General features: G+C 47.1%; 1 protein-coding gene across 4 annotated transcripts; it reads right to left on the reverse strand.

Moving 5' to 3' along the window:
* Nucleotides 1-475: 475 nt before the first annotated feature.
* Nucleotides 476-8,962, reverse strand: LOC120717129 (DELTA-sagatoxin-Srs1a-like). Of its 4 annotated transcripts, none has more exons than XM_040004976.1 (5): nt 8,805-8,962; nt 8,439-8,512; nt 7,514-7,847; nt 6,238-6,321; nt 476-1,340 (listed from the first exon to the last, which is right to left on the reverse strand). In XM_040004976.1, the coding sequence occupies exons 4-5, from the start codon at nt 6,312-6,314 to the stop codon at nt 923-925; spliced, it is 495 nt and encodes a 164-aa protein (XP_039860910.1). In that variant the 5' UTR covers nt 6,315-6,321; nt 7,514-7,847; nt 8,439-8,512; nt 8,805-8,962; the 3' UTR covers nt 476-922. The 4 variants fall into 4 exon arrangements, with proteins under 4 accessions (XP_039860910.1, XP_039860909.1, XP_039860907.1 ...); XM_040004975.1 differs by having other exon boundaries at nt 8,439-8,542; XM_040004973.1 differs by lacking the exon at nt 7,514-7,847 and having other exon boundaries at nt 8,805-8,960.
* Between the last annotated feature and the right edge of the window lie 6,977 nt (nt 8,963-15,939).

Consider the following 15,939-nt stretch of genomic DNA (forward strand, 5'->3'; position numbering starts at 1 on the left):
AGGGGCAGATCTGGTCCCTCAACAGAGGACGTGCTCCATCTTCAGGGATCACGCTCCATAGCCCTCCACGAGGAGGTGTATGGCAGTGCTGTTAGCAGAGCAGCTCTGTATCCTCTCACAGAGAGGATGGGATCCTTCCCAGACGCCTTAACGCCCACTCACACCCTGTCATGTGACTTACCTCAGTAAGTCACATGACAGGATGGGACTAGGTTTCACAACATTGGCTGATAGTGACACCTGTTTTCACACCTTGGCTCATGTGATTAGGCGGAGGATCAACAGTGGGTCAGCGACCCCTTTAGAAAAACTCTCACAGGGCTTAAAACCTTGGACTCTGCACTAGTTGCTCTGAAAACTGAAGAAGCTTCTCGGACCAAACGTCTTTAAGAAACTTAAAGAAGTCCCGACGCTTTTCTTCCCAAGCTCCTTAGACTGCTTTGTGATTGGTTATCGTAAGAAAACAGCTCAGACATTTAGGGCTCACTCAGCCTTTATTATCTCATCCACATGTTCACAGCTGCACAGCTCTGTGGTTTCATCTCACTGGACCACAGTAACGCAGTCGCCATGACGATTTCTGAGTGACATCATCAAAAGTAAAAATGAAGTTTGTGTCAAACATAAAGAGAAGGAAAAAAAGTTTAACATCGGGTTCAGACAACATCACAGACACACTACTGACCAATCACAGCTCACCATTTTTTGGATGTCATCAGGAAGGAGGGGCAGGGAAAGAAATCCAAATTTCAAATACATGTTGAGATTTATTCTGTGTTTGTGGATATAAAATGAGGAGAGAATCGAACTGACTGACTGATTAATTGATTGATCAATCAGCTGCAGGTCTCCTGCAGTGTGAACCCAGTGTTACTGGGTTAAGTGGGATTAATGGTGCACACTGCAGGTGCGGCTGTGGGCCTCAGTTGTTGCAGATGGCGACCTTGAGGATGGGCTGGTAGGTGTCGGACATGGTGGCCCTGACAGTGATGTAGGCCCCCCTGTAGGTCAGACTCGGCCCCTTGGCTTTGCCCCTGACAAACTTTTGCTCCGACTTGTTGTACATCTCGTCGTAAAGGTGCTGGTCGCAGGCTTTGTCCATGTCGAAGACTCCCACCGCGTACCAGTTGGAGTAGAAGTTGAAGTCGTACGGCACCGAGAACATCACTGCAACCCTGCCATTGAACTGCAGGGTGGACACGTGCTGGAGGTCGTAGGTGAAGACGGTCACAGAGCCACACGCCGTGTGAGGCTTCTTGATGAAGAGGGCGTTGCCGTTCTCGTAGGGGCTGAGCGTGGGAGGCAGGGGCGAGCTGCAGGAGCCGCTCACAATGTGCATGCTGGAGAAACAGGAAGACATCACTGCCGTTACACACACCTCACACCTGCAACACACCTGAACAACCGGCAGAGACCTGCACCCACAAGCACCGTCACGCTCAGAGACCATCCATCAGTGGCCAACTTAACCTTATCAGGGTTGCGGAGGGGCGGGAGCCTATCTGAGCTATCATAGGGCGAGAGGTGGGGCACACCTGGACAGGTCGCCAGTCTGCCACAGCTCTAACACACTCACATTCACACCTGTGGATGATTTAGAGTTACCAGACTTTTCAGGCCGAGGTCTGAATCCTGTACACAACATCAAACATGGTGACGGATTAATTAAAGAAACTTTATCAGGAGTTTACTGTTAACGAGCTTGAGTGGAGATCTGTCGGATGAACAACAGCATCCAGCTTCATCAGCTGGTTTGCAGTGTGGAGGACCAGGCGGTCATCCACTTTAGATTGGAGATGGGTTTAAGACAGAAGGAAGTTAGGAAGGAAGTTAGGAAGTAAGGCAGGCTGTACAGGCTGCAGTGATCCGTCCGTTGTGGTGAGGACAGAGCTGAGCAAGAAGCCTGTGATTTGTGGCTTGTTCTGCGTTCCGGTCCTCGCTGATGATCATGACCTGGAGGTAGTGATCGAACGGAGCCTCAAAGAGTCTCCTCCACAGACTAGGGCATGCTGGACAGATTGCATCCCTCTGCTGGTTTGGGAAAGAGTATGGAACTGTTTTCTATATTTTAATTAACCATTCTCAGACATTATTTAACGTATCTGACCCAAAATGGGAAATGGGTGGTGGAGCGGTGGGGAGAAGGGGTGGTGCAGGAAAAGCTAAAAGCCAAAACAAAAGGAAAAAAAAATCAATTCAGAAAACAGAAGCGTTTCTGGGAACACAATAACTTAACGGACCAGATGCGGAAGTGTGTTGGTGAATACTAGCTGTGTCCCAAAACGTCGGCTGCATCCTTCGGAGGACCCGGCCTTCGCGGTCTACGTGGGCCGGGTCCTTCAAAGACCGAGAAGGCCGGAAGTGCGAGGCTGTGAAATGTGACGGTCGAGCCTTCAGATCTGAGTCACCGCTGTCTCGGTGGAGTTTAATAAACTCGGCCGTCTGCTCCTTGCTATCTTTTTTTTTTTTTTTTTTTTTTTGTGTCCCGTTTGGATCTTTAGCCATCAGAATTGTTGTCTTAAGGCCAAGAAAGATGCCAAGCGGATTTATTTTACCAAGTGGATCATCATGGCCTTGCCATATTGGTCCATTTGATTGACCTTTATTATAATTATGAATTTATTTTATTTTCAGTTGCTACAAACGGGACAGACATGACTGGGGGATAGGACAGGGAGAAAGAATGAAAGAAAGAGAGGGAGAGAAAGAAAACCAAAGGGGAGAAGAGACGGTGAGAAGGGGGGGAAGAAAGAAAAAAACAAAAAAAACAAACAAAACACCTGGGTCACCTGTATGGAGAAAAAAAACAGAAGAGAAAGCAAACAACAAAGAGCAACATAATAAAAAAAACGGCACCATCACAATAAACTAGCTAGCAGTAGATATCAGTAGATACTAAATAATAAACGATATTGTGCAGCACGCAAGATAGACAGCGCACAATGTGCTTTGAGGCAGCAGCCAAGAAAGCTGTAGTCCGCGTCTGTGAATACCCGTGTGTACACCTGTGTGCATACCTGTGTGGATCAGCATGCTTGCATTCCAAAGGTTTCTCCATGTAACGATCTGCTAGGGAGTGTGGGGAGCCACAGCCCCGTCCTCCAGGGCATGAAGCAGGTATGGAGGAGATCAAAACTCCAGACATCCAGAGGCCCCCAGAACACAAGAGACCAAGGAAGACCAACAGAGGGGCAGCCGCGCCACTGTCCCAGAAAGAGCTGAGGAGAGTCCCAGATGAGGGCTCACTCAGCAGCCGCGGAGCAGAAGCCAGGGGGAGTTGCAGTGACGCGCCCGTGAGCTCCGCCGGCAGCCAGCTGTGCCTGAGTGACCGAGCCCCAGGCCGAGAGGCCGGGGGCACCCCACCTCTGAAGTGGCCCGAGCGAGCCCCAGGCTCCAGGCCCCGATAAGCGGCCGCCAAGGAGTGAGCCGGTGTGTACCCGGACGCCCATCCCCAGACACAAAGAACCACCAACGCACCGACACCTGAGGGAGTCCGCCACTGGCAGGGGAAGTGGTGGTGGGTGGAGATAGGCCTCCAAACCTTGGAGGGCCTGAGATGTCCCCAGAGAGGTGGCGTCTGACACCCAACCTGACATATAGACACAGACATACAGGCACACACAGATACAAACATCCATTCCCACCCTCATGCTCTCATCGGCACTTACTCCACACTCAACCAACATGGAGACAGACATAAAGAGACGCTGTACACACGATCACACTCCCCAAGCGTGCTCTACGAACCGGGTCTAGGTACCCTCGCCCCTGGAGGGGGGAACTGCACCCAGACCCAGGTGGTGTTACCCTTTTCCCTGCGGTGGGGAGAGGCAGACCGCCCCGACTCCGCAGCAGCAGGGAGGCCCCACACTCCAGACCGCAGTCGGACGGCCAACTCCTCCTCCTAGCCCCCCCGCTCCAGCAGGCCGCAGAGAACGGGGGTGAGAGAAGACTCCAAACCTCCCTCCACCCGCTCATTGTAGTGTTGATGCATGTGTGTTCTAAGGTGCATTTAAAACCCAGGAGGGCATGGAGCTACCTGCCAGAGAGCAGCAGGTAAGCGCATGGTCCCTCCTGCTAGCCCTCAATGTCTACGTGTATTTAAAATTGAGAGGTGGGCAACGACGCCAGGGGTGAGGTGTACACCCTGCTCCTTGCTATCTAAAATATAACAGGACACTGGAGTAAACTCTCAACCGTCTCACACTTCTGTTTAATCAGTTTTCTGTTTAACGTTTATTCAGCTGTGTGGAAACCCCGGAGGAACCCACCCGATGGATTAATAAAGTTTTATTTAATCTAATAATCTAATAACTTTGATCTCAGCCAAACCGATTTACTCCGGAACAAATAAAACACAGAAAAAAGGCAAACAATTACATTTTTAAGTTATCCGAGTGACTTATATCATGTTTAACCTGAGTAGCGAAAGAGCGGGGGTCTGAAAACGATGAAGCCGGGAGTCCGCTGCTCTCGCCGGCTGGAGTGACCATTGAACCCCCCGGCTCGCTATCGAGCGGGTGGGTAACAGACGTCTCCGAAAACGTCGGCACACTTTTGCAAATATGCGATGTCTTGATAAACCGAGCAGATATTTGTAATTTACACAGCTGCTTTCTCGCCTTAAAATATGTTAAAAGTTTATTTTGTGGCCCAGAAAGATTAATAAGAGTAATTTTAAAACTTAGCAGCAGCCGCCATTGTTGGCAGCTGAAATTTGGCTGGCCCCGCGCTATGAATTCTGGGCATGAAGGACACACCCGACCCATCCTTCAAATTCGGGGAAATGAAGGACGCATTTGTCGGCCGCATTTGAAGGAGTCGACGAACTGGGACAGCCTTCGTCGTCTGGCTGTGACGTAATTGGCCTTCAAATGCGGCCTCCGGAGGATGCAGCCGACGTTTTGGGACACAGCTAATTTAAAAACTAATTGGGGGAAGACAAGCAAGTGCTGGGCTTTGTTCTCATGTATCTATTGTGACATATTTATTCTCACTTATTTAAGTAGCAATGCAAATTTTGAAGAATGTGGAAAAAGTTACTTTTGGTCAAATGTCGGCAAAGTGACGTGACATTAGCCTCAGGTTCCACTTACTTAGAAGACTGACTTTAACCCTGCAGACAGATCACGATTTTATGGATAATACATCCACAAACAGAACCAGCAAACAGGACAGTAGGACCATGCCACTGTGTGCCACTTTTACAGTCAAATATCTGGATGGAGTAACGTTCATTCAGTTATTTTGCTGCTGAAGCTGGTTGTGTTGGTGGTGTCGAGTCAAACCGACGTTTGTTTTAAGGAGAAACAAGCAGACAGTTCACTCGTTAAGTTAAAAGGATGGTAGTTCATTCTCAGGAGCCAGAGATTTGGGCAGTGCACCAACTTAACCATGTCGTGGGTGAATTTAGCGCTCATCTTATATAGTACCACAGATAACGATACAAGAGCCATAAAGTAAGCTTTCAGACAAATGTAGCTGTGCCAGTACATGAAAAGAACCATATTTGTGTCTTTCATAGACAATGCATCCTTATATATGGTGTAGGAGATATTTTTCTTTGAGATGAAGAAGTATAAAGTGATATGAAATAGAAATAATGGCACCTTGGTTGGATTGGTTTGGTCTAAAGGAAGTCTGAGGTTTGGTGAAGCAGGAAGGAACGTAGCTCAACAGAAAGATGGCAGCTTCCTGTCAGAGATCTGATCTGACTCGTGTCACATCCTGTTTGACTCTGCTCTCACTCCCAGTTTACACAGTTTGATTTATACAGCGCAAATCACAACAACAGTCGCCTCAAGGTGCTTTATATTGTACAGTAGATACAGAGAAAAACCCAACAATCATATGACCCCCTATGAGCAGCACTTTGGTGACAGTGGGAAGGAAAAACTCCCTTTTAACAGGAAGTTTTCCTTCCTACTGTCCTTCCTTGACCCCTCATGTCCCAGCATGAGTCTGAAAGGCTCGTTCATGGGGTCGAGGGATCTCGTCAAACTTCACAATGCTTTAAAATCCTTGCAGCACACTCACGTGTGATTGATTAACTGTAATTTAATCAATCAACAACTGTGCTTTTACTTTTTCTGCTTTTTTGAACGTTCATGAAAGAAAACAACAATAATTACATATATCTGGATTTAACCTCACAGAAACATCCAAGTGATTTTTCAATAACTGTCATGCGGCTGACGCGGGGACAGCTCTCTGTGGACGTGGAGTTGCAGGACTCACCGTGGGTTGCACAGGGTGAACGTCGTGGTCTTGTTCTGGATCTCGATGCTGCACTGACGGTGAGTTGGGAGACCCATGATGAACCTGTGCAGAGGAGCAGAAAACAGAGAGTCAGAGGAAGTCCTTTCAGTTTACTCCCTGTCCTGGATCCTGGACTCTGGGTTGTTGGTGAGCTAGCATCATCATGCAGGGGACGGTTCCAGAGACGCAGTCCAGCCCTGTCCTCAGCTTCAGATTGGCTCAGTCAGCATCACGTGATCGGGTCACGCCTGAGCTGTTATTATGTTTCTCACTTTGTTATTTCCTGTTCGCTACCACACACACACTTCCTGAGCTCTGAGCTGCTGCTCACATGATGGAAATATTTAAATGTTTATTACACCCGCAGGTCCTCTCAGCCTCATCGCCGCCTCCTCTTTTTCCTGCCTTACTGAGGGGAGGACGGGCAGGTAACGTGAGCCTGTGTCTAGCTAACCATGAAGACGAGTGATCGTGTGACTACAAGAAAAGCTGATATCTGGGAGTCACAGAGGTGCCATGAGCCTGAGGCGTCACAATGAAATCAGCATCAGAGCCCTCAAGCCAAGAAGAGGGCAGGACACCAATGACTCACATGTGACCTGACAGTAAATCCAGTACAGGGTTACCTCAGTGACCACAGCCTGGGCTGAGGGCTGTCCATTGTGTGTACAGGTGCGTCTGCAGAGCAGGAGTCCCGGGATAACAACAGAGACTCGGGACTTTAAAAGCACCAAAGTAAGGATGGCGTCCACGTTCCTGCAGGAGCGACGTGCAGCTCCACACACACTGACGCAGGAATTTAACCCGATGCAAACAACTTTCCAGCCTGAGCGTCACACACATGTCAAACACGTCTCAGTGATATCAGGTCATTTTCAGCAACAGACGACTTTCCCGTAACTTTGATGTTTATTGACCCGGGTGAAAACAGCGACATTAAAAATCAGTTTTGAAGAGACCGAGAGGGCAAACACAACAACAGCTCTGCAAACTCATTATAATGCATGTTCAATAACACGCACTCATAGAGACGTTATTTCATCTCCTTCATCAGTCAGAACGAACACAGACGAACACGCAGTGCACTCCACACACACACACACACACACACACACACACACACACACGTGTATCTTTGTGTCTGCTTTGATGGTTGGGGTGAACAGCTGGGGAAAGCACAATGCCAATTACCTGTGCTCACAAAGATATGTAAACATGATACACACACACACACACACACACTCTGTCCTCTTACCTGCTGCCTTCGAGTGCCTCACACAAATCCTCTTCTGTCTGTTTTGCTCCTGTATGACACGACCACCCCTCCCTGTCACTTCCTGTTCCACTTCCTCTTTCACTGTGATGTTTTCACTGACTGACCGCCGTCTCTCAGCCTGGCAGCAGGTTTGAAACCGCTCTGACACGAGCTGGCGGACGGTCAGAGCCACTGTGGGTCATAGGAGGCGTGTTCTTGGTCCGAGTCAATGGTGCCCCCGACGCCATCATAGTCACCCGACTTTCCACCAGCACAACCACTTTAATACTGAAGCTCTGATGAGTCTCAGTCAGAAGACAACATCTGTATGCAGCTGTGTGACAAGCAGAAACCAGCACTGGTAATCTGATGTTTGACCATTCACTACAGGAGACTTCACAAAGTGCATTCTGGGTAAATTGTGAGTCTGATTTCTTCACTTATGACTTTAAAGCCATTTCACTCGAAATCTGAAGGAGTTCAACATGATGACATGACTGAGGCATTGTGTAACAGTGTGCTGGTGGGAGGAGCCGCCGCCCAGAGCCTGATCACAGCTGGAAACAATCAGAGTCCTCACAGAGCTGTTAACCCCTCACTGACCAATCAGAGTCCTCACAGAGCTGTTTGTTTTGTTTCATCAGTGCTTTTCTAATCTGAATACAGGAGTTTGTATCGCTCTGCATCACAGTTTGTTTATCCTAAAAAGAGGTTTAAAACCCGAGTGTCAGATATGACCGCGTTATTGCTACAGCCGAACACACATCCACGGATCTGCTTCACCGAACCCCCGACAGCAGCCAGGACTACACCACCATACACTTTCATGCACTGTCATACACTTTAACCTCACTGTTTCCAGTAAAATCAAAACCAGTTTGGACTCTGATCAATGCTGAAGCGTTGAAGGAGAAGCTTCACTTACTGGTTGCTGCTGCAGGTCTTTGCTGAAGTCTCTGAGCTGCTGCTGCTGCTGCTCTAATGGTCAGGCGTGGCTTCCTGAGGAAATCAGAGCCGACAGAGAAACGTCTCCAATGGAGAGAAAATAGAAAAAATGACATTCACTGATCTAATCTGAAGAGTGTAACCTGAAAACCTCAAACGTGCCAAAGTGAAACTCTAAAAATACGCTAAAGACGCTTCTGAACAAACAACCAGACTCAAAGAAACTCTGACACGTTTCCTGAACACAATCGAAAACTAGAGGATTGTTCTGGCTTATTCAGCATGATGATGAGTTTAACTCAGGACAGCTTGAACCTGTGCGAGCTCGCGTGTGGTGTAAACTCACTCAGATCAGAAACGTCCTCAGCTCGGGGTAAAGCTTTCTTTAGCACACAGACCTGAGCCCGAGCTGCACTCCTCGATGCGTCCTATACACCGCACATGTACCCAGATATCTGACCCCTCCCACCACCTCGAGTTAGACTCCTTCAGTCTGCAGGGTTTTTTAATGTGCTGGAATTCTCTACACATGTTGTTTTCGTGACTTTCCAGCTTCCTCCCATCAGCGCTGCCAGTATCCAACACACACACACACACTCTGTGAGTGTGTATTCATGTGTTTGTGGGGACCAAGGCACTTTTGAGACTCAAAATGTGGTTTTAGTGTTAACGTTACAATCGGTTATTGGTGTAGGTGCAGGGTAAAGGTCAGGGAAAGCATTATGTCAACAACATGTCCTCACAAGATAGGAATACCGACGACGCGTGTGTGTGTTTCTCCCAGTATCCTGTAGAGGTCTGATCTTCACATTCCCACTATGATGGTTGAGATAACAGAGGAAACATCTGTGCCTGAGCTACTGTGTGAGGTTGTTTTCCCAGAATTAGGGTCAGGGTGGAGCTTACATGAAGTCTGTGGGTGGGGTTTCTTTTTTACAGCTGAACTTGTGCAGACAGCATGGAGCTGAGTTTGCTCCAGAACTCACCTGTCTGATGAGGTCATCTCTCAGGTACTCCTGACTCTGTTTGTGGCTTAAAGAAGATTTGATGAGCAGCAGATTGTAAAACAGAGATTCACCGTTTTTTAAAGGGCTGTAAAATGCTTTCTATTCTATTCTATTCTTTTTTTTGCAACAATATGTTTATTGAGTTTTTAGAACACACAAAATACAAGTCAAATACATCATATAGAGAAATATGAAAAAATATTCATCAAGGAAAAAGCAAAAAAAAAAAAAAAACCCGGATGGACTATAATGTAAACAGAACTGGTCCTAGCACTGAACCCTGTGGAACTCCATAATTAACCTCAGTGTGTGAAGAGGACTCTCCATTTACATGCACAAACTGGAGTCTATTACATAGATATGATACAAACCACTGCAGTGCAGTACCTGTAATACCTACAGCATGTTCTAATCGCTCTAATAGGATATTATGGTCGACAGTATCGAACGCTGCACTGAGGTCTAGCAGGACAAGCACAGAGATGAGTCCACTGCCAGAGGCCATAAGAAGATCATTTGTAACCTTCACTAAAGCTGTTTCTGTGCTGTGATGAGCTCTGAAACCTGACTACAGACCACTAAATGCTCCAGCGTCTCCCTTTCTGAACAAAAAGGACAACCCTCCCCAGTGCTTGGGTCCAGGTGGGCTCTGTGTCTGTTCGTGGCTATTGCTCCATGTATAATCCTCCACTGGAGGTCAGCCATCCGTTTTTCAACAGGAGGCTTATACAGGACCCTCCACCTGCCTTCAGGGGTAGAATCCGAAGCAAAAAACTCCATTTTGACTCCCTGATTCCAACCAGAGAGCGGAAATTCAGCACCTTAACACAGCAGAAATAAAGCTGCTTCTTGCCACAGGAGCTGAAACTATCCAGCACTGGTGTCCCCAGGGAGAGCAGCATGCCACTCCCTTCAGGCTGCTCCTCAAAGGCAGGACTGACCGTCAATGAAGGGAAAACATATTCGCTGTCATCAACCCATTGATCAGCTAGTCTCGCAGTGATGGCGACAGAGATTGCCAAACTTCCTCCATAATTCTCTCCAGCACTCTGTAGGACTTAATGCCTGTGACACCACCAAGTGCACCCATAGACATCCTTGTAAGATGACCCAGTTTGACAACGCCAGCCTCCACAAACTTGGTCCTTATTGTAGCAGAAGAAAACACAGTGCTGGGAAAAAAGTCACTAAAAAACAGCGGCTCCTCGAAAGGCCACATCCCAGGTCTGGGGTCAGGAGTACGTGCGACCTTCAGCGTCCACCAGGCGTTCACCACCGAGCTGTAAAATGGCACAAGTCCAGACAGATCCACTTGATCCAACTTCAGAAGAAAGAGGTGTTTATCCAATCCAAGCCGGCCCGCTCTCCTAAGCAGCACCTGAACAGAAGTCATCCAGCTGTGACCACAGCCATACAGCAGCCTCTGTGCCGTCTGCAGTCTAAAGGTTGCTGTTCTGGACAAAACATCTATTAGGCCTTGTCCCCCCTCCGCCACAGGAAGATACAGGCCCGCCGCACGAAGCCAATGCTGTCCCGACCAGACAAACTTCACCAGAAGCCGCTGCACCTCTTCCAGAAGACCGGGTGGTGGCACTAAAACAAGTAACCTGTGCCATAAAGATGAGGCAACTAGATTGTTAGCTACTAGAACTCTACCCCTGTAGGACAGGTAGGGGAGCAACCGGTTCCATTTAGACAGCTTAGCCTCCACCTTGTCCTGCACTCCCTCCCAGTTCTGTTTCACAAAGTCATCACTCCCCAAGTAAACCCCAAGAGTTTTAATGCCCCTTCGACCCCAGCGAAGGTTCCCAGGAAGCTTGGGAATACTCAACAAGTTCCACTGCCCCACCAAGCAGGCCTCACTCTTATCCCAATTAACCCTAGCTGAGGAAGCATTTCCATACAAAACCAGACATTCCTGCAATCCCTGCACATCCCTTTGATCCGTAATAAAAACATTAACATCATCAGCATATGCCAACACAACGACAGGAGGGCTCTGAACCATATCTGGCAAAGAGAAACCCTTCAACTTGCTTTTCAGTCTACAGAGAAAAGGCTCAATAGCAATGCTATAAAGCTGTCCAGAGATAGGGCAACCTTGTCTAATCCCTCTCCGAACCGGCACAGGACAACTCAACCCTCCCACCTTCACAACACAGCAAGCATCGCTATACAACAGCTTCACCCAAGTCAGAAACCCCCGCCCAACACCAAAGGTCTTCAAGGTATAAAAAAGAAAATCATGGTCCACACGGTCAAAAGCCTTCTCCTGATCAATAGAAACGATACTGTCATGGTCCTGGGTCGTGCGACCCAGTGTTTTGTGTTTAGTCTATTTTGATGTTTATTGTTTGTTTAGGTTCATTACGTTATTCCAGCTCATTTGTAATTATATTACCCTCGTATTACGCCTCCCTTGCCCTTCATGTGTTTATGTCTGTGTGTCTTGTGTTGTCAAGTTCATGCTGTCGCTTCTGTCATCTTCCGCTGTACTCCGTCTCCCTGGTTCGTGCGTCTACCTGTCATGAGTCATGTCTGCGTGGTTATGTTTAGTTCATGTCATGTCTAATCTCCATGTTTCCTGTTTTACTTTGAAAGTCTGTATTCAATGTCAGTGTATTTAGTTTCACCTCTCCTGTTCTGTCGTTAGGTTCATGTGTGTCAGCTGTGCTCCCATGTGTGGCCACTTCCCCTGATCATCCCTCATGTGTATTTAGTCTCTGTGTTTCATGTAGTCTGTGTCGCGTCGTCTGTGTTATCTCCCCTACCCCCTTGTCATAGTTTCCCAGCCATAATAAGTCACAGTTTGTATTTTGTTTAGTCATAGTCTATATCTCAGAGTCATGGTTTCCCAGTCTATGTTCAGGTTTTCCCTCAGTTGCTTTGTTGTTTTTTCCATAAGTTTTCGGCCCTAAATAAAGGCTCGCCTTTTGTTAAGTCCGGTTTTGTGTCCTCACCTCTGTTTGCTCTTGGGTCCTCTACTCACTCCACACGGTCTGCCCCGGCAGTCCGTGACAGATACCAACTTTAGCATTGTACACTTCACAAATATCAAACACATCTCTCATTAAAAATAAGTTATCAATCACAGACCTATCCGGAATACAGTAAGATTGATCCACACCAATCAGCAGGTCAATGACCATTTTCAGTCTGTTCGATAAAACCTTGGAAAGAATCTTATAGTCTGCACATAAAAGGGCCACTGGTCTCCAGTTTTTAAGAAGGGCTAAATCTCCCTTCTTTGGTATGAGAGAGATAACTGCACGCCTTCAGGACGCTGGAAGTATCCCTTCTATAAAACATTCCTTAAACACGTCCAGCAGGTCCCGACCCAGAAGACTCCAGAAGTGCTTAAAAAAGTCTGATGGTAAACCATCTATTTCTGGAGCTTTGCCTGAAGCCATGTGAGACACCGCCGCAGACAGCTCATCCAAGGTTATATCCCCGTTTAAGACGTCCCGATCCCCTGGGCTCAGCAGATGAAGCCCCTGCAGAAGGTCCGAAGCAGAGTCCACATCACAGCTATCCGCACTAAACAAGTCTGTGTAAAAGGCCACTGCATGCCTTCTCATTTCAGCCGGATCCGTGGTCACTTTTCCATCCGAAAGCTGAAGACACACCATTTGCTTTCTGTGAACCACAGACTTCCCCAAATTAAAGAAAAATGTGGTTGGAGCGTCCATGTCCTGGAGCCTGGTGAAACGTGCTCAAACCAAAGCTCCTTTAGCCCTCTCATGTAAAAAATGGTTAAGCTCTTGCCTTTTAGAATGAAGACAGTCACTATCCTGCTGACCTAACTGTGAACCAGAGACAGTCTCCACATGTGTTATCTCTTTTTCAAGGTCCTGCACAGTTCTCATGATATTGGCTGTCAAAAGAAAACTATATTGCTGACAAAACACACGAATTTGGGCCTTTCCTACCTCCCACCATTGAGTAAGGGAAACAAATCACCCTTCCTTGATCTCCAGTAATCCCCAAAAAAACTAAAATTGTCACAGAATATCCGATCATGCAATAATTTTATATTATATATATTTATATTATATTAATTATATCCAGCCTCCACCCTCTCTTTTGGCTTGGTCGTAGTCACGCAATCACTCACCTCACTCCACACCAAAGCCGTAGCATCCGCGGGAGAAACGTCGACCTCACCTCGCACCGAGGGCGCAGCGTCCTCTTTAGATAGGGCAGTTTCACCACACGCTGGAGGCACAGCTCCAGCCGGGTCAACGGCGGCCTCGCCCTGCACTATAGACACAGCCTCAGCTGGGGCAACAGCGGTCTCATCCCGCTCCACAGGCGCAGCCACGTTCAGCGCCTGCTGCCCGCTAACCCCCTCCCCACTATCATCCACAGCAGGTCCCGCTGCAAGCTGTCTGTGAGGACACATTATTTTCTTATGACCCACATCTCCACACTCAAAACATTTCATGTTCCCAGAACTAGCATACACCGTGTAGAGCCCTTCTTCATGTCTGACACGGAAGGAGACATCCAGTGTCTGTGTGGGGGAGTCTAAAAACGTGAACACTTGCCTCTGATGGGACTGAACATGCTTTAACTTGGCGTCCTTACAGCCCAGACTCACAGTCCGGAAGCCACTGGCAAATCTCCCAAAGCGCTTCAGTTCCTGCTCTAAAGCCGCAGTGGGAATAAACGGAGGCACCCCCAACACAGTGATCCGAGTGGAGGGCACTGCGAGGGGTGAAACCTGTATAAATTCATCGTTCAAATACAGGCCACTCTCTATAAGCTGATTGACAAACCCCTGCTCCTTCAAGAATATGACAACCGCTTTATTCATACGTGAAGCATACGAAATGTTTCCATGCCCCACCCGCTCACCTACAGCCAACAGCACCTGCTCGACAGCGGTGCTCGGCTGCGGCACCACCCTGACTCCATGCTTCAAAGACAGGGACAGCGTCCCACCGGACGCCATCCCTGTGAAACTGAAATACAAACTACACAACCACAAACAGCTATGAAACAATCATACAATAAACACAGCAAGAACACGGGAAAAAAAGCATTCAGTGAAAAAAATCACACACTCTCACTCAGACACACCAAACTCACCACCATCAAACTCCCAGCATGCAGTGCGAGAGAGAGAGAGAGCGAGAGAGCGAGTTTGAGATTTATGACTTTCAGCGTGTTTGGAGTGTGTAGTTAGTGTGTTGTCTTGTGTAGTTAGTGTGTTGTCTTGTGTAGTTAGTGTGTTGTCTTGTGTAGTTAGTGTGTTGTCTTGTGTAGTTAGTGTGTTGTCTTGTGTAGTTAGTGTGTAGTGTTGTGTAGTTAGTGTGTAGTGTTGTGTAGTTAGTGTGTAGTGTTGTGTAGTTAGTGTGTTGTGTTGTGTAGTTAATGTGTTGTCTTGTGTAGTTAGTGTGTAGTGTTGTGAATAGTTTTGTGTTGTGTGTCAGAACCAGTGTTGGGACTAACGCGTTATTAAGTAACGTGTTACAGTAACTACGTTATTATTGGACTGAACCACCACTCACAACCACTAGCACTTTATATAGCCTCTGTAGAAACTATCTACACCCTCACTTATCTTAACTGCACTACTGTATAGCTCTGTGTAAATAATCATTCTGTACATTCGATAATCTTTAATCCTACAACTGTTTACAACTTGCATAGTTCCCATTTCTGTATAGCTGTATATCTCAGATTCTGTAAAGTTACTTATTTCATATTCTGTATAGTTTTTCATATTTATATCCTGTTCATAGCCTGTTCATAGCTTGTACTCACTACAGCCTGTACATACTTATAGTTATAGAATATTCACAACATACTTCATACCGTGTACATTATAACATACCATAATAGACCCATTTCTGTAATATACTCACATATCTATATTATTGCTAATATATATTGTAATATATCTATATCACTAAAGCACTTCTGGATGGATGCAAACTGCATTTCGTTGCCCTGTACCTGTGCATGTGCAATGACAATAAAGTTGAATTCTATTCTATTCTATTCTATTGTGGTAACAAGCACGGTAACTAGTTATTATGCCAAAACCAGGAACGCGTTACTCGTTACTGGGATTTAAATAGGCTCGTTACTCGTTACTTCGTGTGGTGGCATCGCGGAGCTTCCACAGATTCAGTAACTTTAGCAAGTGGTGGAGGCCAGCAGGTGGAGGAGAGAAAGGGGAGGCAAGAGGAGAGACCCGAGGCGGGCGCCGGTCCAAGTAAGAAGTTATGACCTGCAGTCTATCTCGGTCAGATATAAACCAAGTTTAGGTGGAGTTTATTTTCGTTGTGCTGACTTTTCGTACTGCATCCTAGCTAGCATGACGGAGTTTCTGTACAGCTGGGTGGGTGCTATGTTACTGATGTTGAACTTAGTAGAGTTGCCAACCATCCTGTAAAAAAACGGAATCGTCTGGTATTCAGAGTTAATATTACGCGTTTCGTATTGAGGTGAAAAGGAACAGTTTGT

Source organism: Simochromis diagramma, unplaced genomic scaffold (assembly GCF_900408965.1).
Source record: "Simochromis diagramma unplaced genomic scaffold, fSimDia1.1 OVJJ01000492.1, whole genome shotgun sequence".
NCBI classification, from domain to species: domain Eukaryota; kingdom Metazoa; phylum Chordata; class Actinopteri; order Cichliformes; family Cichlidae; genus Simochromis; species Simochromis diagramma.

Bases quoted from the DNA above. Each gene is read 5' to 3' on its own strand.
- LOC120717129 (XM_040004976.1), bottom strand. From the start codon at position 6,314: ATGGGTCTCCCAACTCACCGTCAGTGCAGCATCGAGATCCAGAACAAG. The intron at 1,341-6,237 runs GTGAGTCCTGCA...CTGTTTCTCCAG, and splicing joins TTCACCCTGTGCAACCCACG to CATGCACATTGTGAGCGGCT.